The sequence below is a fragment of the Notolabrus celidotus genome, chromosome 16 (genome assembly GCF_009762535.1).
Source record: "Notolabrus celidotus isolate fNotCel1 chromosome 16, fNotCel1.pri, whole genome shotgun sequence".
Lineage (NCBI taxonomy): Eukaryota > Metazoa > Chordata > Actinopteri > Labriformes > Labridae > Notolabrus > Notolabrus celidotus.
Window position 1 is genome coordinate 9,953,932 of NC_048287.1, and position 24,178 is coordinate 9,978,109.

A 24,178-nucleotide genomic window follows, 5' to 3' on the forward strand; every position below is an offset into this window, starting at 1 on the left:
TAATGGTGGCCACACAAAATATTGACACTTTGGGCCGAATTTGGACATTTTCACTTAGGGGTGTACTCACTTTTGTTGCTGGTGGTTTAGGCATTAATGGCTGTTTGTTGAGTAATTTTGAGGGGACAGTAAATTTACACTGTTATACAAGCTGTACACTGACTACTTTACATTGTATCAAAGTGTCATTTCTTCAGTGTTGCCCCATGAAAAGGTATAATTAAATATGTGCAGGTATTTCAGGGGTGTACTCACTTTTGTGAGACACTATAGCTAGAAAATGCTAGCATTTAAGAAGGAAGATTGAGGGTCGGAAAATATACGCAGCAACATGCATTTTGTTTGTTGCTTAGCTTTGTAGTTTTTTAGACAAAGACAAATTATATTTGATGACAGGAGATATTTATTGAGTTGTATAGATTTTATTTAAGGGACCATGTACAATATTGAACATAAAATGTTGCCATTTGATGCATGGTATCAGAGTTAGCTTAGAGCTAATTTACATCTGCAGTCGTGCAATAGCCTACCTGTGATCCTCATTAGGTAGCTGCTGTATAAGACGGATCAACATAAACATTTACTTTTGGAGAACTTTTTGGTGCTTTCATACCTTTACTGAGAAGGACAGACCAGTGGATAAAGTTGGAAACAGTGCAGGAGAGTGGGAGTTGAACCTCCAGGCCCTCGCTTGGAGGACTGTACTTTCCATGATGCGTGGGATTTAGTCTTACTACTGGACAAAACTGGCAACCCATAACGGCATATTTGAGTATTCAATAAGGTGATTATCGCTTCCTTCTTTCGTTTATATTTGAATACAATTTAATGTCAGCCATTATGGTTTTTAATGTGGGCAATCTTGAAGAAACTGGATATATATCTTCCCCCTAGCATGTCCTGAAGACACTTTGGGGGCTTTTGTTGCTATGATTTACATTACCTGAAGATCTGTTTGGTTATTCATAACTCAGTTCTGTTATTTCTATGATTAATAGAAATTAATTAGCTAAATCAACCCCTTCTCTTGCATGGCTTCAGCAGTCAAGGATACGCTTGAAGTCCAATACTAATAACATGACTACTGACACAATTGACCTTCAAATGCTTTAATCAACTCTGTATTTCTCCATAATAACAGGTGTAGAAAATGAAATGCCGATTCATATAAACCTTTCTGAACACAAGCAACTAAAAGAAAATTGAGGGTTACAGTTCAGTGAAATAAATGTGTTAAAACATAAAAAAAACATGTTGTAAAACAAGACAAGCCTTTTAACTAAAAGCTGACTCCCAGAGAGGATCCAAACATCTTAAATCCAAACGGAGTCCATCTCTGAGAGGGAATCCTTCTGCGTTGGCAGTGTGTTGAACAGGGGGATCGGTACAGGCACATCACTCTCCTGAGGTCTTAGACCTGGATCACAGCTCTCAGAGCTCTAATAGTAGTTCAGTCAATCATCCTCCCCAACTTCTCTTCGACATCCTCAGCTGCTGGTCACCTGGTTGCCAGTGTCCATCTTTGGTGATCCATTTTCATTACCATTCTCCAAGTCCAGCTCAGCCTCAATTTTCACTGCTCCTTCCTCCTGTCCGTCCTTTCCCTCCTCGTCCTCTACATCTCCCTCTCCCTCCTTTGTTTCCTTCCTCTGTTCCTGCCCGAGGCCCTGTTTGCCTCTAAAGACCTCTATGCCTAACATTCGAAGGTAATGAAATCTCTCGTTACGTGGGACGAAGGCTCTGATGGAGATTTTTCCCCTCCAGCCACACAGCTGGATGGGACACTGGGGCTCTGATGGGTTACTGATGAAAAGGAGGTAACAGCAGGTGTCATGAATGAGGAACAAAAGAACATCACTTTAAAATCATAGTGATAATATAAATGTGAAAGACAATACACTAATAAAAACTTACCTTGGGTTGGGAATGTAATTCAACACAATGCTTCCCATAACTGTTGAAAGAATGAGAGATTAATAAATAAATGAAACAACCAAATCAGCAGAGAACATAGTTCGATCTGAAAGTATTGTTACTTGCATTTATCTCTGAAAACAACCAGTGTAACTAGAGTTTCCTTTTTTTAGAAATGCTTTGCTCCTCTTCAGAGTTTTTTGGGTCAATACCTTGCTCAAGGGCAGCTCTACACTGTTGCTGAGGACGACTGAGCATTACTCATTCATTTCACTCTCTTATTGTATGCCAACAAAGCTGGAAACCTCCAAGTCAATATCTACTTCTCTAACCATTGTGTTTCTTCCCTGTCAACATCTGGAGTCAGTAACTGTGAAAATTTCACTAAGATTAATTACCCAAGCTTTACTTCTGTGAAAGGGTTAATCACATGAAATACATCTCTTATTTTTTGGTATGAGAATATTTTGCCTGTGTACCCATTTTCTTGACTTGAGCGTAAGCATCCTTCTGCAGTTTGTGGAGAAAGGGGTTCTCCTGGGTCAGCAGCACTTTGATGTCCTCCACACTCACTCTGATTATCCTGGAGCGGATGTACGGCTGAAGAGTGTAAATACCCTGACGGAAAAAGAAGAAACAAGTGGTTGAAAATCTGTGTACCAAAATAACATTTAAATGATGAAACCAAACTCAACTATCACCGAGTCTGAGTGTGACCTCTGCCATATGGAGTCTTTATTGTTCTGAGATCTTCTGATAGATCTGAATAATAAGAATGATGGTGAGATTGACTTGATGAATGTTATCACTCAGGTAGGACCATAAACTGTATAAATAATGGACGTAGTATCCATGACTTCACCAATCTGTATCTGAAGCGCTGTTTTGAAGCCAATCGTTGGCGGGAGCCATATTGGAAATGCTGAACTAAACCAAACTTCTGTCTAGCTAGTGTGAGGTAAAGAGGCAGGCTTTGAGCCTTCTGGCCAACAGCTACAGAGTTCCTGCCTGTCAATCAAGTCAACTCTTCACTAATCTTAATATCTTCGAAATTGCCGCATAATGAAAAAAATTCACCCCCCGTACAGTGTGTGCCAATCGAGAAATGAGCTGTTTATTCCTACTGTAAAGATCGTCTTTTTTAAATTTGTGTGTACTTCCAGAGCCAGACTCATGCGGACACTTGATGAACTGCAGTTTTTAACACTTCTGCATTGGCTTCAAATCTAGCGGTCAAAGGTTGCCCCTTGTGTAGGACCTGCTTTTTCACCAAATTTCGTGAGAGGATGTCTGAAGAATTTTCTCCTCTGAAGAAAGAATGTTGTAGCTGACAAAACTGCATCGCTAGCTGGAGTCCTGGCTTACACGTGTCTCCCTGTTGTCTCCCATAGCAATCATCCACTCGTGAGCCGTTGAATGTTGTAAAAACTAAAACTACTTTATTTTGATGTTCCATCAGTGTCACAAATCCAAAAATGTAGTACATGATGCAGGATTCCATGATAATAAACACAATTCTAACAGACAGGGTAAAAAACCATGCGACTCCAAAACAGTCTAGCTTCCACTGACTCCTCTCCCACTGTCTGTGCCATACACACAAATCTATATTAAAGAGACAGTGTCTTCTCATCAAAAAAGGAACTAAAATAGCATAAAAAACAACCAAATCTAATTATAAATTTGACATGTTGTACCACAACAATTTTCAACTATATTAACGCTAAATGAATCTATAAATAGTAATTTACAACCTGAAACACTACTTTGCCCCATTTAAATGTGTTTGGATGAGAAGTAGTATTCGTGTGTGTGTGTGTGTGTGTGTGTGTGTGTGTGTGTGTGTGTGTGTGTGTGTGTGTGTGTGTGTGTGTGTGTGTGTGTGTGTGTGTGTGTGTGTGTGTGTGTGTGTGTGTGTGTGTGTGTGTGTTTTACCTCCTGAGCTAGCCTGAAGGCACAGCCAAACTCCTCTCCGTCACAGTTGCGAGACCACACCTTCACCCCGGTGTTAATGACCTGAGAAACAAATAAAAAAATCACCCACTGAAACATGTCTCTTAGCACAAAAAAACACAAATCCCACTTCATTTGACTCATTCATCTCTCCTGAAAACAAAATCAGGATTAATTTAAACAAAGATTAAGGAGTCATTATGTTACTTTTTGTTATGTAGCATCACTGGTAATGTTCTTGTAATACTGATTCTCTCTAAATTGCCTTGCTTGAGGCATCTACTGAACAACATAATACAAAACTGGGCAAACACAGTAAAGTGGCTCTTTAGTGTCCCAGCGGGAGTAGTAGGCAACTGTCAGTGATTTGCAGAGTAAAATACAACCTCACTCATGCAAATTAATATGCACGTTGAACTTCTCAACAACCCTTGGGAAGTAGAGCAAGATAAATTACGTTAGCATTGTTAATTGATAAGAGAATATTGCAAAAGGGTACATATGTGTAAGAAAATCAAATACTCATGATTCTAATATTTCTTCAAAGTTCCTCTGGTTGTCAAATCTCTGTTGATGGTGAATAAAGTGAACTGAATCAACATATTTCTCAGTGTGTGTTGTATTAACAAGAAAAGCTGAGTTCATCTGCCCACTGAGCTGTGCTAGTAGAGCCAGACATTAACCAGAGGTTGGTAATCCAAGCTGAAACAAACAGAAATGTTACTAACAACATCAATGTATGTGTCACTTTAGGGCTCTGGTGCTGAGAAGCACAGATTTCCCAGCATCATCAGGCCGAACCCCAACAACACTGACAGCATCAGCAGACACTGAAGCATTTTTATATCATAAACTTATCACAGGCACATAACTCAAGGGAAAGTCGAAAAAACTACACTACATTTCTTATTGATGTTCTGAAAAGAGACAATTTCTTATATCATTTGTGAAAATTGAAAGACTGTAACAACAAGAGAAGTGAAGTGGATATAGGCTTTTGTTTTTCAATCACCAAGCCCAAAAGCTGTTATGATTGTGGAGAAATCCATTTCATTGTGGTTAAGCCCAACCAACTGATTCAAGTGATTCAAAAGTGAGGCACATTAAACACAAGGGGAACAAAGAGACTGAGGCACACAAACAAAATCACATGCACAGTGCCACCTGTGCAGGTGCTGCAGGGCGGAGGACTAGAGGGACTTTGGGTAGAGAAGAGGGTCCCATCTGTTAGGCTGCTTTCCTCTGATAGGCAGGTAAATGTACACACAGATGTACATAAAGGAACTGTTGCATCCATCTTAAGTATGTAGCTTCAGTATTAGCTGCACTGTCACCAGGAGAGAAGTGATCATGCATGTTCAAGAGAGGCATGACACACAGCAGAGCCCTGGTGGGATCTGAACCCAGTCCTTGTGTTAATGACTCAGTGTTGGTACATGGGGCACCGTACTCAAAGTTGATCTATTTAAATATTTGTTCTTGTATAAAAAGTAGGTGTTATATCATCATCACAACACATGGCTTTAATGTGTGAAATGATGCAAACCCTGTTCCAAAAGGGGAACAAACACACACCTTCATGCGCTCACTGTTGTTGAGAAGCACGTTGCGGAGCTCTTTTGACACCATGTACAAGTGTCGCTTCTTGCCGTCATGGGTCCTGGTCAGAACATTGACCTTGGGGAAGTCAGGTGACAGATCATAGAAAGATCTAGAGAAAAGAGAAAATCAAATTGTTTGGTGTAAGTAAAGAGCTGAACTCTGATTACCATTTCTAACACATGTTGAGGAACTCACTGTATGCTGGTGAAGACCGGGTCTTCCTCTGTGAGGAACACAAAGGGGTCTTCTTTATACCCAAACAGCTTCATCTTCTTAGAGGGTGGAGGGCTGTTTAACAGAGAGCAGAGACCATTCATCCATGCTTATTTGAAAACTGAAGACCAAATGTACTGTGATGAGGCTGAAAAACATCACTAGCTTGGTAACAGTTCAAAATGAGGCAAACATTGTTCATGAACTTTTAATTATGACCTTCATATTAATCATTGACATTAGAGATGTTGACTTCAGAAGAAAAAAAGCCAATTTGAGCACTTTCTTTAGAACCAGAGATGGCTTTCTTGATTCAATGACAATTTCATCTGTATTTGTAAATCAATAATGGCTCAAGACATTCATCTGTGCATCAGCTCACCAAAACAAATGACTCACCCACACACTCCCTCTTGTTTAGTAGATATCTCCGGGGCCAAGGAAGCTCCTTTGGGTGCCTCCTCCACCACTTTTTCCCCTGAGCCCTCTCCCTCTCCCTCCTCCTCCTTCTTCACAGCTTTCTCTGGGAGACATGGAGTGTCAGGGGACGAGCCTGCTGCAGGGACTCCAGCTCGGACCTCTGAGGTGGATGACACGTCCTTCCTCAGCTGGAGACGACGGGGAGGGAGATGAGCAGATAAATAAAAGAAGAAGACCCAGCTGTGGTTTGTAAAACTGGATAAATGAGGGATGCAAGGAGGCATGTTTGTGTGTTTTGGGCAGGGGCAGAGGGGGGCTCTACTGGTTTCAGAGACATACTCCAAATCCACATGGGGAATTCTGCTCCATTTACCTCTTCAAGTACAACTGACAATTTAATCATCCATTAAGTGTGTGTGTGTGTGTGTGTGTGTGAGTGTGAGTGTGAGTGTGAGTGTGAGTGCGTGCGTGCGTGCGTGCGAGGAAGTACCTTGGGATATCTTTTGTTCCACGGCATTGGCGCTTTCTTCACCAGTACAGCAACAAAGAAGCCTCCAGTGTTCTGGTGATGTGGCAGAATCCTCATACTGACATTAAAATACACACAAACATAAATCACTGCTTTGACTTTCATGGTGCCGCCTACCGTGAGAAACACAGGCCTTTGTTGACATTAAATGAAAAGGGTGCCTTAAAAAAAACACGTGACAATAGCTCCCTCTGCTGGCCAGTAATGTAACTGTCTGTGCTTAGGTAAAAGCTACAGAGTGGGGATGACATCATCCTCCCATGATGTGAGTGCAGGTGTGTACATACTGTATATGCACATCAATGCAGACACGTGTGTGTTTGAAGCTAAGCCAAGAAAATAAATCAAACATTAATCAGCTAATGGATTTGGAATCAGTGAAGACAGGAGAGACTGCATGTGTGTGTACTTAAAGGATACCCCATGATTATTTTGGCCCTCATGGGAGCATTAAACAAGTCTGCTGGCTCTCACTGCCCCTACTTTCTTTGGTTACAGGATCTTAAACAGAACATACTGAAACAAGGCTACACTACAATTAGAACTTACTTTACTTACAAGATAAATTGTTTTAAGGTTAGATGTATCGAAAAGGATCAGAAAAGTCATATTCACACAGCTCACAGTACAAAAGTTTAGAGTGCAAAGTGTTCGTACCATCTCTCCAGATGCATGCTAGCAAGTTTCTCTGGGTCTGTTGGTGGAAACATAGTGGGGCGGATCTGTGTATGACGAGTGCTAGGTACCTCAGACCAGTCTGAGAACCACTGGCCCTCTTTGGTCATCAGCTAAAGAGAAAACAGCTGTTTAAATTTGAAATTCAATCAAAGCAATTCACATCAAAAAACATCAAAGTTGAGGAGCCCTCGTGGCTTAAACACAGTTTTGTGGCTTGTTGTTGGAGCGCTCGTTTTTTTATAATGACCACCAAAGACTAAATGTTCCAGTACCTTCCAGGAAGTGACCCCAGGCATCCACTTCAGCCCTGGCAGATCAGCGGAGCTGTCGGCCAGCTCTAAGGCTCCTGCCAACGGGAACAGGAAAGACATTAAGACATGGCAAAAAAAAGACTCAAGTTGTTATGTTTAGACATAATTTTCATGTACCATTTTACATCCACATGTACTTTTGGCATCTCAGAAGCTCCTGTGATGTGGGCTGTAAAGCTATTTATATAAAGTAAATGGGTTTAAGCAGCAGGAAGTGCTCTTACTCCAGTGTTTTGTATTATCTTACTGGTTTAATAAAGGCGGCCATGGCTTGGAGAAAATTAGAGCCGTCCCTCTTCAACGGTCACTCCTACAATAACAGAAATGTCCTGTCTGGGCTCTTTGAATGCTCAGATACTACTAAACAAGATATTTTCATCAAAACACTCAGACGGAACTCAAATGGTTTTGAAAACTAGACCATTAACAGCAAACATGGTGTCAGGCCATGGCAGCCAAAACACGCATCGACAGCTTACACCTGGTCTTAGACACGAGTCCTGGGTGATCTGATCACAAGTGGACAGCTCTCGGCACAGCTGTTCACACCTGGTCAGATCATGTATCTACAAATGTGTCTCCAGTGGCCACTTGTCTTATGCAGTGTAGCGAGCTGAGCGCACAAACACGGGACAGATCGCTTTCCTTGTTAGTGAAGGTCAGAGCATGACAGAACGGCAAACACTACATCCGCTTGTCTCGTTTATAAATCATCTGTCATCTCTTCTTCTGCTGCATGATTGCAGACTGATGAACTGCTCGTGTATCAGAACTCTGACCTCTGCTGTCTCACAGATTTCTCTCGCCAGTAAAGGTACTGGAAAAATGTCATGCAGACCCGATACATTCTGTATTTCAGTGCACAAGCCTTCATTGAACAAAACTTTGTATCTCGTGAAAATATGTTCATATTCATTTTGCATGCAGAGTGGGAATACTGAATCAATCAAGTATAAAAGGGGGATTCTGCTACTATTCAACAGCATTGCCATGGATACAAGGAAAGTAAGTGGTCCTTAATGTGGCCATGGACACGTGTGTGTTCACACTGCTGTATAAATGTGGAGAAATGTGTCCCAGACCACCTCCGTATGAGGCCTGACTGACTGGCTCTGCATCCTGACTGCACTCTGTGTGTTTACATCTGTTGTTAAGGCTGTCCACTTGTGATCCGATCACTTAGACCACATGTTGACACGAGGTGTAAAAAGGGCTTTTTGACAATATAATGACAGGGGAGGTTGAGGTGGATATCTGTTCCCATCTTGGAAAAACGTATTATAGGCTGCATAAACCAATCAGAGCTCTGACATTTGACTTGTGTTCAAATGCCGGCTTTTAAAATGTCAAAGATAAAACAAACACTGTGACAATAATAAGGGGTTAGGTCAATAGAACGATGACGAGGAGGCATGTTAGTAACTGCAGGTAATGGTGAAAACTGGAGCACATAGAACAAAAAGAAACTGGAGCTTATTTGTGTAGTACTGGTATTGATTCTGTGTGTTTCTAACCTTCGCTTTTCTCCAGCAGTGCTGCAATGACAGCTTCGTCCTCTATAGGGTTGAGTGAACAGGTGGAATAGACCATCCTCCCACCCACGGCCAGCTGTTCTACACCACGCACTGCAATACGGATTTGGAGCCTGGTAACGATAAACACGCAAACACACACACACATAAAAACAAGCTACCTTATACTTCCAACTTTTTTAATTAGCACCAAAAGATCACATAACGTTCCCTTGTTGTTTAGTCAATTTTGTCTACCACAGGCGCGCATGAATTCCTATGTTGTCATAAAAGCACAGATTCTCTCTCTCCACTCACCCATGGAGATGCAGGCTGTTGCTGGTTGTCCACTTCTTCCACACGTCTATGTTCTTCCTCATGGTGCCGTCCCCGCTGCAGAACACAGAGCAGACAGTGGTACATGAGAGAAACATCCACACTCTGGCCCAAGGCACTGAAAACACCAGGCGCTTTTCATACAGCAGAAATGTCTACATTGCACAAACTATCTAAATTCTAGGCTTTAGCTGACTGCTCAAATCACTGCTGCCTGCCTGCCCTCCATTCTGTCTCCATTACTGCTTTCCTTGCCTATCTCTCCCTATGTTGTGTTTTTTGGCAGGGTCTTCTGACTTCTGCACAACAGCTGGCCAAACTCAGGCAGCATTTGCAAACACTTGGAAGTTCTGTTTTGGCCAGAAAGTGATGCTAGATTTGAAGAGAGGAACAATGTTTTACCACCAAGCATGAAGAAGTAAACATTATAAAGAGCTATTTATAGAGGATCTGTAAAAAGCCTGCATCTACCAGAAGGCGTTTGGAGGGAGGGGGGCTCATCTTCAGTGGTCTTAATAAATCTCTTCTCCAGCTGATCAACCATCTTTTTCTCTGTATCTGCTTCGTCCTCAGACTTTTAAACTCCAACCCAGCTGCAGTGTTCTAATGTGCATCATTGATAAAGACAGAAAGTTCTGCAGCCTTCCCGACCTGCAGGGCACATCACACAGGATGCGGTCGTAGAAGAGGATGTCCTTCTTGCCATCTACGTCGATTTTCAGCATGGGGATGCAGGAGGCGTCATGGTTGACTACCATGATGCAGGGGCTGTTGAGACGCTTGGCTTGGTGCACAAGCAGGTAGCAGCGCTTATTGTCCACATCGTTGGCAATGACAAAGCCCTCTGAAGGTAAAGAAACAGATTTAAGTTACCAACCAATGAAACGAGAGCACAGATTTTGGCAGTCGGCTACCTATAAGATGATCTCTAGGTTAAATTCATGGATGTTCTCTGTGTTCTGTAATAACTCAAAGAGCCGCATATGAGTGTATTTTAACTGTTTCTTAATCCCTCTACATTTGATCGGTCTTTAATCTCATCTGCACCCTCCACAGGTGGTGAAGGCGCTCGCTTGTCTTTAGTTCAGGGTGCATAGAGCACATGATGGAAAGACTGGTCACAGCACATACCATCATTGACCTCAGGCACAGCAGATTGCTGTTAAAGATTAACATTTCCACTGTCATGGTGAAAAAGCATCCAAGCTTTGAATATTGTTTTTCATTGTATAATTATTTTTGCAATAAAACACTGAGTAACTTAAAACATCTGCCAAGTTGTTGTGTTTATTTTTGATCAAGGCTGCTTGTGTGATGAAACTTAACCTGTACTTCTCCTGTGGTACAGAAATTAGAATATGAAAGGAGGCTACGGTGAAAAAAAAAAGGCCTTTTAAGTTTTTGTCTCTTCAGTTAAATTCTTCGCAAAGTTCCAGCTGTTACGGCAGCATTTTTTTTTTAAAGTTTTATTTTTGGGGCTTTTACACCTTCATTGATAGCGGAGAGGACAGTGGACAGTGTAGGAAACTGCGAGAGAGTGGGGGAATGACAAACAGGAAAGGAGCCACAGGCTGGATTCGAACCTGGGTTGCCCGCTACATGGGCTCGCAACTTAACCAGTAGGCCAAGTCCCCGCCCACGGCAGCATTTTTACAGATTTTGAATGTCCAATTCTGACCTGGAAAAGGCACATCCATGTCAGCATGGAGCATCTCAATCAGCTGGGCTGTCTTTGACCCGGGAGCAGCACACATGTCCAGGATCTGTAAGAAACACACGTCAACAGATCAAGATCAATCTTTCTCAACAGACAGCTGGTTTTTAAAGCCAAAGGGAGAGAGAGAGAGAGAGAGAGGGAGAGAGCTTTACAAGGGAACAGAACGCTGAAAAAAATAAAAATGTATTACTGTTTGGCAGCTCACGTCCTTCAACAAGCATGCAGAAATTTGATGATATCTTAAAACTCCTTGACACAGCTCTCAAACAAGTGCAGTGCTGGTGCAGGATGGTGATGGCAGTGAAAGAGCAGAGGGGTGATGGGAAACTTGCAGCAGAAGTGGACGCCAAAGATACTGTGTTTTGTCATGTGATTGTGAAGTGAGAGACGTCAACTGTGAGTAACAGTGCAGCTCATTGGCTGCCTGAACTAACTTCCAAGCACTGCCCCGCTAAGCCCCGTCTGACCCCATAATTTCAACTTTAACCTGTGCTCTTACCTTGTGGTGGGACTCAATCTTCATGAGCAGAGGGGGGATCATGCTGACGGCTTCCTGTCGGCTGATGTTACCCTGAACAGATGAATGTAAAAATTGTACTTGACTCTTTTGTTTTCTTGTTATCATTCCTTTCTTTCTCTCTGAAGTATAACATCAAAGCCACAAGTGATTCCAATAAATGTTTGATTTGATCTGTGCGTTACTCACCGACTCTGTCTCGCTAACCAGAAACTGGTGGAACTTCTCCAGCAGGGGAGACTTCCTGATGATCTTCCTGCTCATGTTAGTGTGCCAGGCTTGCTCATCAGGATACCTGAAAAGGACAGGACACGGAGAGCAACTTAAACTCTTAGAGTGAGACTTTAACCGAGTATGTGAGCCCTTTGAGCCAGGGGTGAACCGTGACATCTTACCAGCTCAGAGGCTGTGGAGCCTCAATCTTCTGGCCATCAATCTCCACCTCCTGGATTTCCCTAAAGTATTTGTCCTTTAAAAAGTGGAGGATTTCTTTGGCATGGCTGGAACAAGACAGAAAGAAGGTGAGTAGCAAAGAATGTTATAGTAGTTGTACTAATAAAAACAAGTCCCCCCTATAGAGATAAAAAATCACATAAAAAGTCATTCAGATGTCTGTCAGCTCATCTCCCATTGGCTAGAGAGTTATGAAGCCTAATGGCTGCAGGGATGAACGATTTTCTGTATCTCTCAGTCCTGCAGAGATAAGCCGTCCACTGCTGCTGTTTCTCTGGTCCACAAAGAAGTTGTGAAGTGGATGATCTGTGTAATTTAGAATGGCCTATAGCTTCTTCTGAGTGCATCTCTCCACCACAGCCCCCAGTGAGTCCAACCTGGTTCCAACAGTGCCAGCTCTTTTCACTAGTTTGTCCAGTCACCCCGCATCCTTGTGTTTTATACTGCTTCCCCAGCAGACTGCAGCATAGAATAACATACTTTCCACCACAGACTGATAAAACATCTGCAGCATCTTACAGCAGATGTCTAAGGATCTGAGTCTCCTTAAGAAAAAGAGGCAGCTCTGCCCCTTCCTGAAGTACGTCTGTGTTACTATCAAAACAATTGGAGCTTGGATCAAGCTTTACAGATGTGCATGGTTCTGGGTCTAATGTATATGGGCTTTTATTTGTGTGCGTGAGAAAAATGTGAATTTAAAGATGAGAAATATTCAACAAACAAAGGAGTACTTTTGTGAATGTTTTTAAAGCATGTGTATGCTTTGCCTGTAAGAAAAAGGCACACATTTAGAGCAGCTCGCATGCCCAGCTTGCATGAGACACTTTCTACCTGCTTGAAAGCACAGGATAAGTTTCTCCAGCTCACCTCTTATATCCAGTGATGCGGATGGTTGCAGGCAGCGGTTCCCTCATTGCGTCCATGAACTGCTCAAACTCTCCATCAGGCACCAAACCTAGCTCTTGGTAGTAGTGCTCAAACAGTTTATTCTCCTTGACGATGTCGGCATAGCCAGCTCCCCAGGCCTAAACACACGGAATCAGGGTTGTTAGTAATGACTGATCTTGTAAAGCCGGGTGACACGGCATGTAGCTAGAAGTGGGTAAAACGAGACAAATGGTGGCCACACATGGCTTTGAGCTAACAGTGTTGTAGTTGTACAGCACTGCCACATACGCACGACAGCATGTTTTTCGTACAGATAACTTTTGAGAGGTGAGGTCGTGTGTGTGTGAGGTTCCCATGCATGTATTAATAATGCTAGTGTATGGCCTGACTCCGCTCTTTCCACCTCACTGTAGGAAGAGTTGCAGCTGTAAACGTGTGAATCTTACTGCGTTGTCTCTGTCATCCCGGCCAGTGCCCTGGTTTTTCTGCCGCTGTCTGCTTCTTTTCCCCATGTTTGACGAGCGGACAACTCGGGAGAACAGTCTGCTGAAGGACGTGGTGAGTGGATGCCGAGGAAAGTCACCAGTAAATTGATATAAACCTAAATCTACTGGGCGTTTGGTGTTGGAAGGCTACGCTGTGTGTATCATGGAAGCGTGTTACCTGCGTCAGACGCACATGAATGAGGACCCTTCGAGCGAGGCGGCCCAAGATCTGCCTGAACATAAATAAAATATATTCGATGATAGCGGAGCACAAGATTCTTTAAATGTTGTTGGTTTCTATTGCTTCATTGCGCTTTGAGATTGACACAACTTTATAGGATTTCGCTCAAAAAACACATCCCATTTTTTAATTTTATTTTTGGGGTTCATAATAACTCCCTTGTATTCCAATTTAACGACAAATAGAAAGCCACATTGCACTTGTATGTTATGTACATTGGATAGTAGTGCACTAGTTTGTTGAATGCATGTTAGTATCAATTATCAGTCTATGGTAAAAAATCATAGACTGCATAAAATAGGTAAAAATCATCGGTAAAAATCTATGGTAAAAATGCATAATCATTAGCCTGTGCATAACAAGAAGATTTAAAAGGAGCAGAAGCGAACGTTTCTATTGGTTGATAACACTCAAACGTCATATCTGTTCAGGGCTAGTGATTGGTTCTCGATAGGACTATTCATCGGGGGCGTGTGTTCGGTGCGCGCTCTGCACTCCTATGTTTGGCATGGTAATAATACTACATTATCTGAACCGGTTGATAACTTACATTGATTTTGTTCTTGTTTTGTAAGCATAGAAGAAATGGACTCGCTCCTCTCTTGGCTCTTCTCTTCGGAGGAAGAAGAGTTGTACATTTTGGACTGCCTGGGTTACTTTATGGTTTTCATGGCAGCCTGCACTTTCGTTACTTTGCTCTTTGAAAATGTCCCATACGGGCGATATGCTACAAGCAAATATGGGTTTCCAGTGAATGTCAGGTTTGCGTGGTTTGTTCAGGAGCTTCCTGCCTTCCTGGTCCCTTTCTGTTTAGTGTTCTGGACGTCATGTGCGAAAACCTCCCAGCTGCCCAACCAGCTGCTAATAACCATGTATTTCTGCCACTATGTTCAAAGGTAGGTAGGACACTATCAAATAGTAGCATTTTATCCTTTTCAGTGGTATTAATTAACTTATCCATGCATAATTTAAAAAATCCATATAAATATATTGCAACTTTTGTTTTATTTCAGATCCCTTATTTATCCATTTCTGATAAGAGGAGGCAAACCAACACCATTCGCCTCATTTGCTCTGGCCATTGTTTTCTGTCTGTATAATGGATACATGCAGATCAGATATCTGAGCCATTATGCTGAGTATCCTGCACACTGGGTTACACATCCATGTTTCATTGCAGGTAGGTGTCACTTGTCTGTCAGACCGTTTATACAAGAGAAACTTGAATTGTTTTGACCTGGTGACACGTTTTAGGTTGTATAATAGGCTAGGTTTGTTTGAAGTTAATGTGTGTTAAATGCCTATGGAAAATAGACTTGTATTGAATTTAAAATGTATTGACAGCAACATTTAAATAGTGTTTAAGTGGCAGAGAGAACAATGCTGTGTCATGCAAAAACATCTGCATGTTAATAATGAAATCTACTTCCAAAGACCCCCTGGGAGGAGTTCTAGAGTGGTTGTGAAACAGCCTGAAATTAGCACAGATGCCTCTTTGTGAGCCACAAAAGCAAGCAAGCCTATCATCATCAGCAAGACTGACTTTCCATATTGTAATTTTCATACCCGAAAAACTGCAAGAGGGTGGTTGTCAAAACAGTACCTTGACTGCACACTGAATAAACAGCCTTTCTTTACATTTATTCATCTACAAATATTCACTCAAGTGATGAAGTCTGTTGAAAGAAAGCATGGTGATCGTTTTTGTCAGATAAAATACCTTGACAGGTACAGGACAAGAACAGCACAGAGAAAAGCTGTAATTCTTTGCCCACAGGGGGCGCCATCATTGACATAAACTGTAAGTTCATCACAGGAGCTCTAATCAAAGTTATTAAGCTAAAATAATATTTGACGTGGAACTGCAAGTTACTGTGTGATGAGTGTAAGTGTGCATGTGCAGGTTAGACTCCATCCCTCCTGCACCTCTGCTCTTCACTGTCCCTTCTCTTTCTATAATTTTAGTTGTATTCAATATTCAAGCTTTCCATACAGCTGTCAATCCAACTTCATCATTAGCTCTGTCATCAGTTTTGGAGTCACTACAGGTGCTTTTAAGGCTCTCCAAATTGAAAAGTGGTCTTTGGTTTTTCTTGGCCACCCTTGCTGTTGAAGCTAACAGAGAAAACTGTCATTTAGATATGCATATATTTTCTTGTTTTAACCCTTTTCCCTCCACTAACCTCACAAACCCGACAGAAAAATCCTTGTGCATCATATATTAAATCCACAATGCAGAATCTGTCATAACATTGGCCCTATGGGGAAATAAGCAATAAATGGGGAATACTAGCGCTATAGCTATCCAGTTTTTAATCACAGAGAAATTCTGAGATTTGGCTGGCAATTCATAGGTGTGGACCCAGGCTGATATAAAGTAATTAGTTTGATTATTCCAGACTGTGTCTACAGTCCAGCCCAGTTATAAGACAAATATGAAATGATAAATTCTGATTTTTTTTTAAAATGTGTGTCATCATGAAGGTGAATCTATGTTAAGTTTCGTGTTGTACAGATTATAAGACATGTATTGCTATTTTATGACCTGCTTACACACAGTGAAATCATGAAATGAAGCATATAAGGTTTAACAGACAGATGATAAATGAATGCCATATGCAAGCCGTTACAAATGTGCAAATACACTCATTTGTTGATATTGTGGAGTTCAGGTGAGAAGACTTTGACCTTGACCAGTATAAAGATTGTAAACAGCTTTCTTCTGAGTATTTCCCCACATTTAAAGTATGTCAAGTAAAACATACTTGTCTGACTTTGTTCTGGTCAGTAGAATGTCATGTTAAAGCAGCTTTTGGTTGGTGTGTCTTCAGGGTCTGTGCTGTGGTTTGTTGGTTGGCTGATGAATGTGCACTCAGACCACATCCTGAGGAACCTGAGAAAGCCGGGAGAGACTGGCTACAAGATTCCCACAGGTAAGAGCTTGAGTCATGAAACATGGGAAGAAATAATTTATCACACCAGAACACATTTTTAATATTTATGATAAATAAGATGTCTTGTTAATAGTTACTGGATCCAGCCTTAACAGCATTCTACTAAAAATACTTGACAAGCAAAAGAGAACATTCTTGAGACAGTATTTAAGATTTTGAATGCAGGTCAACGTTTGTAAAACACACATCCTCTATAATGTTATACTTCTACTTGGCTTTAAAATTTGATTCTTTTTCCACCAATGCAAAGGGGTGACAAGAAAGTGAGGAAAGCAGTAATCACATTTTGGCCCAAAACTCTGTGGTCTTCCTACACAGCCCTACATTCTAATTTTCCAGTGCGGTCACATAATTATACAGAATCAGGCTGTAAGCAGAATCACAGGTTGTCAATAGTTGTCTTTTCCTCTCTGCATTGCTCTCTGTGAGCCTTTACAGTAATTAGAGTTCTAAAAAGGTTCCCATTGCTTTAACTGTAATATTGTCCAACTCACAATACCTGTAGTGTTTGTGTGTTTGCAGGAAGTTAAATGATCTGAGAGCATTAAATGATGTTAACATAAAGCCAGCTCTACAGCGTGTGTGATGATCTGAAATGTTGAAGTAGTGTTCATTTTATCATCAAGGTTACTTTAATTTTACATGAGTCAGTTTAATAATTATGCTAGTTGGGATGTCTTAACAAAACTAGTTCAGTGTGTTCATAATTTATTAAAGGAACAGTCCAACAATCTGGGAAAAATGTAAAAAGGCAGAATACTGTAGCATCTCATCGACACTGAAGATGCATCCTGTTCAGGATTTAGTCATTTGGGGCCCAAGGTGAAAATCTACATCCGTTGGTCTATGCATTGTTAAACATGTCATCATCTACTTTGGGTTTCCAGGTGGCAGTAGGTTGATTAGGATCTTGTGTTAACTTATTACAGTGAGAGGATAACCAAAGACAGTAAGAGACAAGGATTTTTAGTATTTGGTAGTAATACTTTATTGATATTACATAGTAATAGTACATTTTGTACAGGTCCTATTATTATTATTATTATTATTATTATTATTATTATTATTATTATTATTCTCATTCTCATTCTCATTATTATTATTATTATTATTATTATTATTATTATTATTATTATTATTCTCATTCTCATTATTATTATTATTATTATTAGTAGTAGTAGTAGTAGTAGCAGTAGTAGTAGTAGTATTAGTAGTATTTTTTTATTATTATAGGTATGGTTATAATTTTACTGGTAAGAAGAGGTTGGGGAGAAAACACATTCTATAACAGTATATCAGTAAAGAACAGAATCATCACATCCTCCCTGAGATGTCTGAAATGGTCACTTAAAAGAGAGAACCAGCCTTTTAAACCATTCATGAAAGTAAATGAGTGCTCTTACTTACTCTCTTCTAGTCCTTAAATACAATTTTAAGATACAAATAATTTATTCTCATCTTACTTTTTCTCTCAGTTTACATCTCTGCTCAGCTTGGTCTAAAAGGGACATGTTCTATTTATACTCATCTGCATGAATCTGAAAATATTTGTTTCTTGTTTTTTTTTCAGATTCAGATTAAAAGTACTAAATGTAAAAAATAAAAAACTCATTGTCAACCCACATTTTAATGCTAATAATGTCATACTATTATACATTGTTAAGCTTTGAATGAAGGATTTTTACTTGTCACACTGTATCTCTACACATTAAGGAATAATACATTTCTTATGTAAATGATCTGGGTCCCTTTTCCATCACTCAACAGCATTTGTGTTCAGTACAATGGCCTACAAATAAATATTATCTCACCAACAGGGGATGGATTATTGTCTGCAAATAGAATTATCATTTATAATTTAGTGTCAAGCGACCTATCACCTAAAATTGTCAGCCTGCTCACCCTAATAAGATTCATGCAGCTCTGAGCTCTCCTTATCCATATCAAACAGGATGAAACATTATAATAATAAATCATAACTAACGTTAGGTGTCAAGACAGAAGACTAAACCACCTGAACGAGGAGGGACGCATATCTTTAGCTGGTGCTTGAGTTTATATAGCTTATAATATTTCATTTTTTCACTTTTTGATGGGTTGACGCTCAATTGAACACTTGGGTAACTCACTGCTCCTTGCTATCTTTCTTGTCTCAACTGTGATTGCTGTGTACATCACCTCCTTAAAGCACTGCATAATGGTACAAACTATGCATGATAGAATAGTCCATGTAGTGCAACTGTGCAGACTTTAGTTATTGATGAATTTGGCATTCTTCCAATGCAAGTTTTTACGTATGGGTCTTTTTATAAACAATTAATAACCATTTAAAAGTCTTTCTTAAACATGACTTTTGGGATATTTATGGGGGCCCTGCAGTTTGGGGCCCTAAGGCAATTGCTTATTTCTGACTATTGTTGAAGTCTGCCACTGGACCTGCTGATTTGAAAAAAGAAAACACTCCACCCACCACTCAAGCTCAATAGTAAATGTGAAGTACCTTTGTTTTTTTTCCTACCACAATATCAAAAGATAAGAACAACAAGATGCTATTCAATCACAGTCTAGCTATTTTCCCCATTCAAGTCTTGTTATAAAGCTGAGCAAGTAAGTGTTTACAGCTCCACATTGAAATCACAAGCATACGTAATGGATGTTGTAATTTAGAGAATTTGCAGATGTATTTCCCAACATGTTTCTTTGCAATAGTTGATCTCTTTAAGGTCTCACTGCTTTACTGTTTTCAACATCTGTGTTTCCCTTGTCTTTAAACATTTGGCTGTTTCTTTGTTTCTGTCTTATTCTGGTGTATCTTTAAAAGCCTTTTAAACACGTTGACCACACACCACAAAAAACTGCCTTTGGGCTCATACTGTACATTCATTTTATTTACTGTATTTATTGATTTGCATCGCCCCTTCTGAAACAAACATACTCAACATTCAAGTAGAATGGTCCCTTTCAAATCAAGGAATGATTTAACATATCACTCATATTCATTAAAAAGGGCGGCTGTGTATCATAGAGGGAGTCTGTCATCTCTCAAGGGGTTGTGATAATCGAAGGGTTCGGTGTTGATCTTGCTGTCCACAGGCCAAAGTGTGCTGGGGCAGAACACTTCAACCCTAGACTGCGCCCAGTGGCTGTACCAGTGGTGTGTGAATGGGATCAGTTAATACTGATAGTGCCTTACGTACCAGCCTCTGCCACCAGTGTGTGAATTTGTTGTGAATGGGTGAATGTGACATGTAACGTAAAAACACTTAAGGGGAGTCAGGAGACGAGAGAAAATGTTTATTTACCATTTACCAAGGGAATGATCATTTCTGTTCATTTTTGTAGCAAGTTGATTAACAACTTTTCAAAAATACATACACAACAAAACAGATGGAAGAGAGTTTTTGATGCTGTTTTTTTCAGTGCTTGGCCTTTACAGAGTGACAATAAATGATCATTGTATAAGAACCGATAAGCTCAGGGTGGGGTTGAAGAAACAAGTCTTTGGCGCATCTCCAAATTCCTTTGAGAAAACTGCCTCAGGGCGTTAGTATTGTGAAGTCAAACAGAATCCATAGGTCTACATTTTTTATCAAATTATGAACAAATTCAAACCATAAGTCGGACTTCTCCTCTGCTAAATCAATCAGTAATCATAACAGGTTCTGTGAGAGAGCAGCTCCCCTGATGAAGGACGTAGTCACAACAATAGCACCTTGAGGCTGAACTTGTGGTGAACCTGTGAAAACAATCCATCGTGGACCCTAAAGGAAAATAAAAGGGAGAAAGCGAGGAGAGAGGAAGCTGTGAGCTGGGCTGCTACAAATGAACTTCCAGGCACGTCTGGAATCCCCTCAGCCAGGAATCTGACATTTTCACATTGGGGGTAGCAACACTACTCATAGCCTGGAGTCAGATAGGGAGTGCTCAGCCATCTATGGTCACTGTTTAGCTATGTGAACAGCCTTCAAGTGCTTAGCAGATACAGAGTTATATTGACAAATAGATGAAATGTCAGCACTTTCTCATTCAGAGTTTTTAATGGAAGCAGGAGCAATCTGTTCCATTTTTCTTCTTCAGGGATTGTTTTGGCTGCACTGCATCTATGTAAAGTTGTCATACCTGTCTTGATTCCTTACTCTTAAACCCACAGGCGGCATGTTTGAATATGTGTCTGGAGCAAACTTCTTGGGAGAGATAACAGAGTGGGCGGGCTTCGCTTTGGCCGGCCACTCTATCCACAGTTCAGCGTTCGCCATCTTTACCGCAGTGGTCCTCGCCAGCAGGGCTGTGGCCCACCACAAGTAAGAATAATGATACACACAGAATAAGCAGGTTATTCATGGAGTGTATAGCAATGTTTGCAGCAACTGTTGGTATGAATGGAAGAAAACTCTCTTAATCCTCTTTCTATCCCCACAGATGGTACCTCAGTAAGTTTGAAGACTACCCTAAGAGTAGAAAGGCACTGATCCCTTTTCTGTTCTGAAGACTCTGTGGGTACTGAAAGTCTAAAAAGGTGAAGGATCATCATCTTGCTGAAAAGAATATGTCCATAAACATTATCTTCTGACAGAGGAAGGCTGTGATGTCAGAGAAGTTCTTGAAAATGCAGATTGAAACGTGGGTTGTGTGCGTGTATATGATTTGAGCTGTAAGGGTTTTTGTTATTGTCATCTCTGCGGTAATAATATCCATGGATCAAAACCACCGACAGAACAACAAACGTCTACAACCATAAGCTGATTTTTTTGGAGGGTTTTGCTATGAAAAAGCAACAGCAGAAATTAGATACTTTAACAGGGATATAGTGGATTTATAACACTGCTCTGCACCAGCAATAAACAATTACACCAGCAATATACAGTTTTAAGACTCTCGGCTGATCTGCATATTCTCACAGATGGAACATAAACTTCAAAGTGCAAAGCAGACACTAAAAGATGTCACTGTCATTCTCTCATCAACGAAAGGCTTTTCTACTTAACTCATCCTCTAAAGAAGAGAAGCCACTTTGGAACAGTGACCACATCTCTGAACTAAAGACTGACACTGCAGCAGGCCAATCAGAAGCTACTCTGCTGCAGGGACATCAAATGGAGATCAAGCATGGGCCTCAATAACTCACCCATGCCTGAAATGAAAGGAGGAGAGCGTTGCCTGGGCACGTCACTGCTAACAGGGATGCATTTGTGTTTATGAAGAAAAACTAAAAGAAAAAATGAGAAAGGAAAATACATCTCTTTAATGTTTTAACATCAGTTTAACAATGAGCCAAAATAAGCTTCTTATGTACCTTTTGAACACTATGTCTGTGGTTATTAATCCTGTCCTTAAACAGTAGATTATAAACAAGTGCAATTATCTCTTCACGAATTACCTTCCTTCACAAGTGACAAAAAGCATTTTCTCTTGACACTGGTCATTTTAAACCTTCAAGTGGAGTTTTCTACAATAAACATATGAAAAAGTACCAGTTTGTGTTTTTAGTTTCCTCTCATAACTTGGTCAGTTCTCCATTTCCAAGCATAAGATGAATTTTAGACACCAAGAAAGCCAAGAACTAGTCATTAATTTTAAATATGTACGATGTTTTGAAATAAATTCATATTGAGGCCATTTTTGCAAGCAGTGTCATCAATAAATGTGAGGACTGCTGTGTCTGAGTGTGAAGACAGATAGAGGCTGTGTCTTGCTGGAGGCTATACAGAGTGACATCCTTCATGTTCAAGGTCCATACTGTCTCATTCCACTTCCAGGCGGCTTCCTATGTGATCCTCTGTGTCAACACGTTTGGTAATTGTATCACTATATTACACAGCTACTATTAACTGCTGTTCCATTTCACTTTCATGCCATTTATCTTCAGGCAGGCTTCATTCGATTTCCTTTTTATATGCAAAGCAGATCAGTGGATTGGCTTTTAACTGCTCAACTTACATATTCATGCAGGCTGAAGTTGCTGTGTAATTTTCCATTTAAAGACGCCAACTAGTGCCATTTAAAGAAAGAAAGATAACAGCAGTTTGGACCTTGATATTGACTAACAAAGACAGGAATGGCTGCTTCAAATTTAAACCTTTGCCAACCTCAGACATTAAATGTTATAGCAGCACTTTGCTTTTCCCTGATAAATATTTTGAGAATACAGTTTGGGCTATAAAACACTCTGTAGGATTAATAAGATTCTGTAAATGTATTAATCTCAGTCTATATCAGCCTAAACATGCATTAGTGTTTGTAAGTTGTGTAAAGAACTAGATCATTCGATTATGACAGGAACTCAGCACAGACAACTTCCATGACCATACACAAAAAACATAAAAAATGTATCTTAAGTACCAATCCAGAGCTTGTGAAACTCACAGTGGTTATTTTCTGAAGCCATTCCCTCCTGTGGTCTTTCTGTGACAGTAGATATATGTACTTAGACACAAGACTCCTTTAACCCCCTCTCTAAAACAACAGGAAGGACAATCCTGCAGTTCTGAACCTGCTGGAGCTGGTACCAAGCGAGTGAATGATGCTAGCTAAGCCAGCTGTTACACTTTCCTTGTTGCTTTGTACACTCTATGACCCTGCAGTGCAGGACTGACTCCGCGGGCAGAATAACCATGTGTAAAAATGTGAAATGGCTGTTGAAATAAAGGCTAATGTGGGTTAAACAACTGGAACATGTTGCGGCCTCATTATCATTCCAGTCACATGCATGCTCAGTCTACTGCCTGCCTTCATCATATTTTCTGCTATTATTGTTAGGCCTGAGAGCGAACTGTGGACTCCTCTAGCCCTGTCTATGTTTTCATGCGGGCAGGTGTATGTTTATGTGTGTATGTAAGGCATCTGTCAGCTTTGGTCCAGTCATCACCAATGTAGTAATCCCGTTAAAGCTGACAGTGAGGCAAACCAGCCTGTAAATCGCACCCAGGCAAACACACACACACACACACATACACACTCACACGCACACACACACACACACACATACAGAGTCAGTGTCGGGGTTAGGCTAAAGCTGAGACTGTGACACCAGATATGAGAGAAATAACCCATTTAATCTGGTGTGTCACACAGACGCTTGTGTTTGATACAGTGTAAGACAGAGAGAGAGAGAGAGAGAGAGAGAAGGAAGCTGTTAGATAGATTTCTACAGGCTTTCAGAGGGAGTGAGCAGCTGTGTGTATGCCTGAGTGTGTTATTCAGAGAGCAACATATCCTAGCTGGCACATAGTTTGCTCTGGGGGTTTTCCTTGACTCTGTCACATGCTGCACGTGAGTAGAAGTGGTTGGGGGTGGACATTATGCAAGACGCTCTCTCAGTCTCTCTCTTACATGCATATCAGAAGGTACTGATTTTTGCCTTCTCCACCAGCTTAATGGCCTGGGAGATAGCTAGTAGTGGGTCTGGAATGATCAACACCACCTGCTGGGTAGATACCGCCCCTTGAAAATAAGTATT

The 24,178-nt window shown here is 40.7% G+C and overlaps 2 protein-coding genes across 4 annotated transcripts; one reads left to right on the forward strand and one right to left on the reverse strand.

The window, feature by feature from the left end:
• Positions 1-1,093: 1,093 nt before the first annotated feature.
• nsun2 (NOP2/Sun RNA methyltransferase 2) lies at positions 1,094-14,174 on the reverse strand. Its single transcript, XM_034704460.1, has 19 exons — positions 13,489-14,174; positions 13,022-13,179; positions 12,097-12,201; positions 11,891-11,996; positions 11,684-11,755; positions 11,146-11,230; positions 10,119-10,311; positions 9,450-9,524; positions 9,135-9,265; positions 7,582-7,655; positions 7,289-7,419; positions 6,593-6,689; positions 6,082-6,290; positions 5,665-5,757; positions 5,443-5,578; positions 3,850-3,930; positions 2,394-2,532; positions 1,915-1,954; positions 1,094-1,803 (listed from the first exon to the last, which is right to left on the reverse strand). The coding sequence occupies exons 1-19, from the start codon at positions 13,552-13,554 to the stop codon at positions 1,488-1,490; spliced, it is 2,307 nt and encodes a 768-aa protein (XP_034560351.1). The 5' UTR covers positions 13,555-14,174; the 3' UTR covers positions 1,094-1,487.
• srd5a1 (steroid-5-alpha-reductase, alpha polypeptide 1 (3-oxo-5 alpha-steroid delta 4-dehydrogenase alpha 1)) lies at positions 14,173-22,192 on the forward strand. 3 transcript variants are annotated; one of them, XM_034704463.1, is made up of 6 exons: positions 14,173-14,279; positions 14,549-14,664; positions 14,782-14,948; positions 16,600-16,701; positions 20,873-21,023; positions 21,142-22,192. In XM_034704463.1, exons 1-6 carry the CDS (start codon positions 14,268-14,270, stop codon positions 21,206-21,208), a joined length of 615 nt encoding a protein of 204 aa, XP_034560354.1. In that variant the 5' UTR covers positions 14,173-14,267; the 3' UTR covers positions 21,209-22,192. The 3 variants fall into 3 exon arrangements, with proteins under 3 accessions (XP_034560354.1, XP_034560353.1, XP_034560352.1); XM_034704462.1 differs by lacking the exon at positions 14,173-14,279 and having other exon boundaries at positions 14,286-14,664; positions 21,142-21,238; positions 21,693-22,192; XM_034704461.1 differs by lacking the exon at positions 14,173-14,279 and having other exon boundaries at positions 14,286-14,664.
• The last annotated feature ends 1,986 nt before the right edge of the window (positions 22,193-24,178 follow it).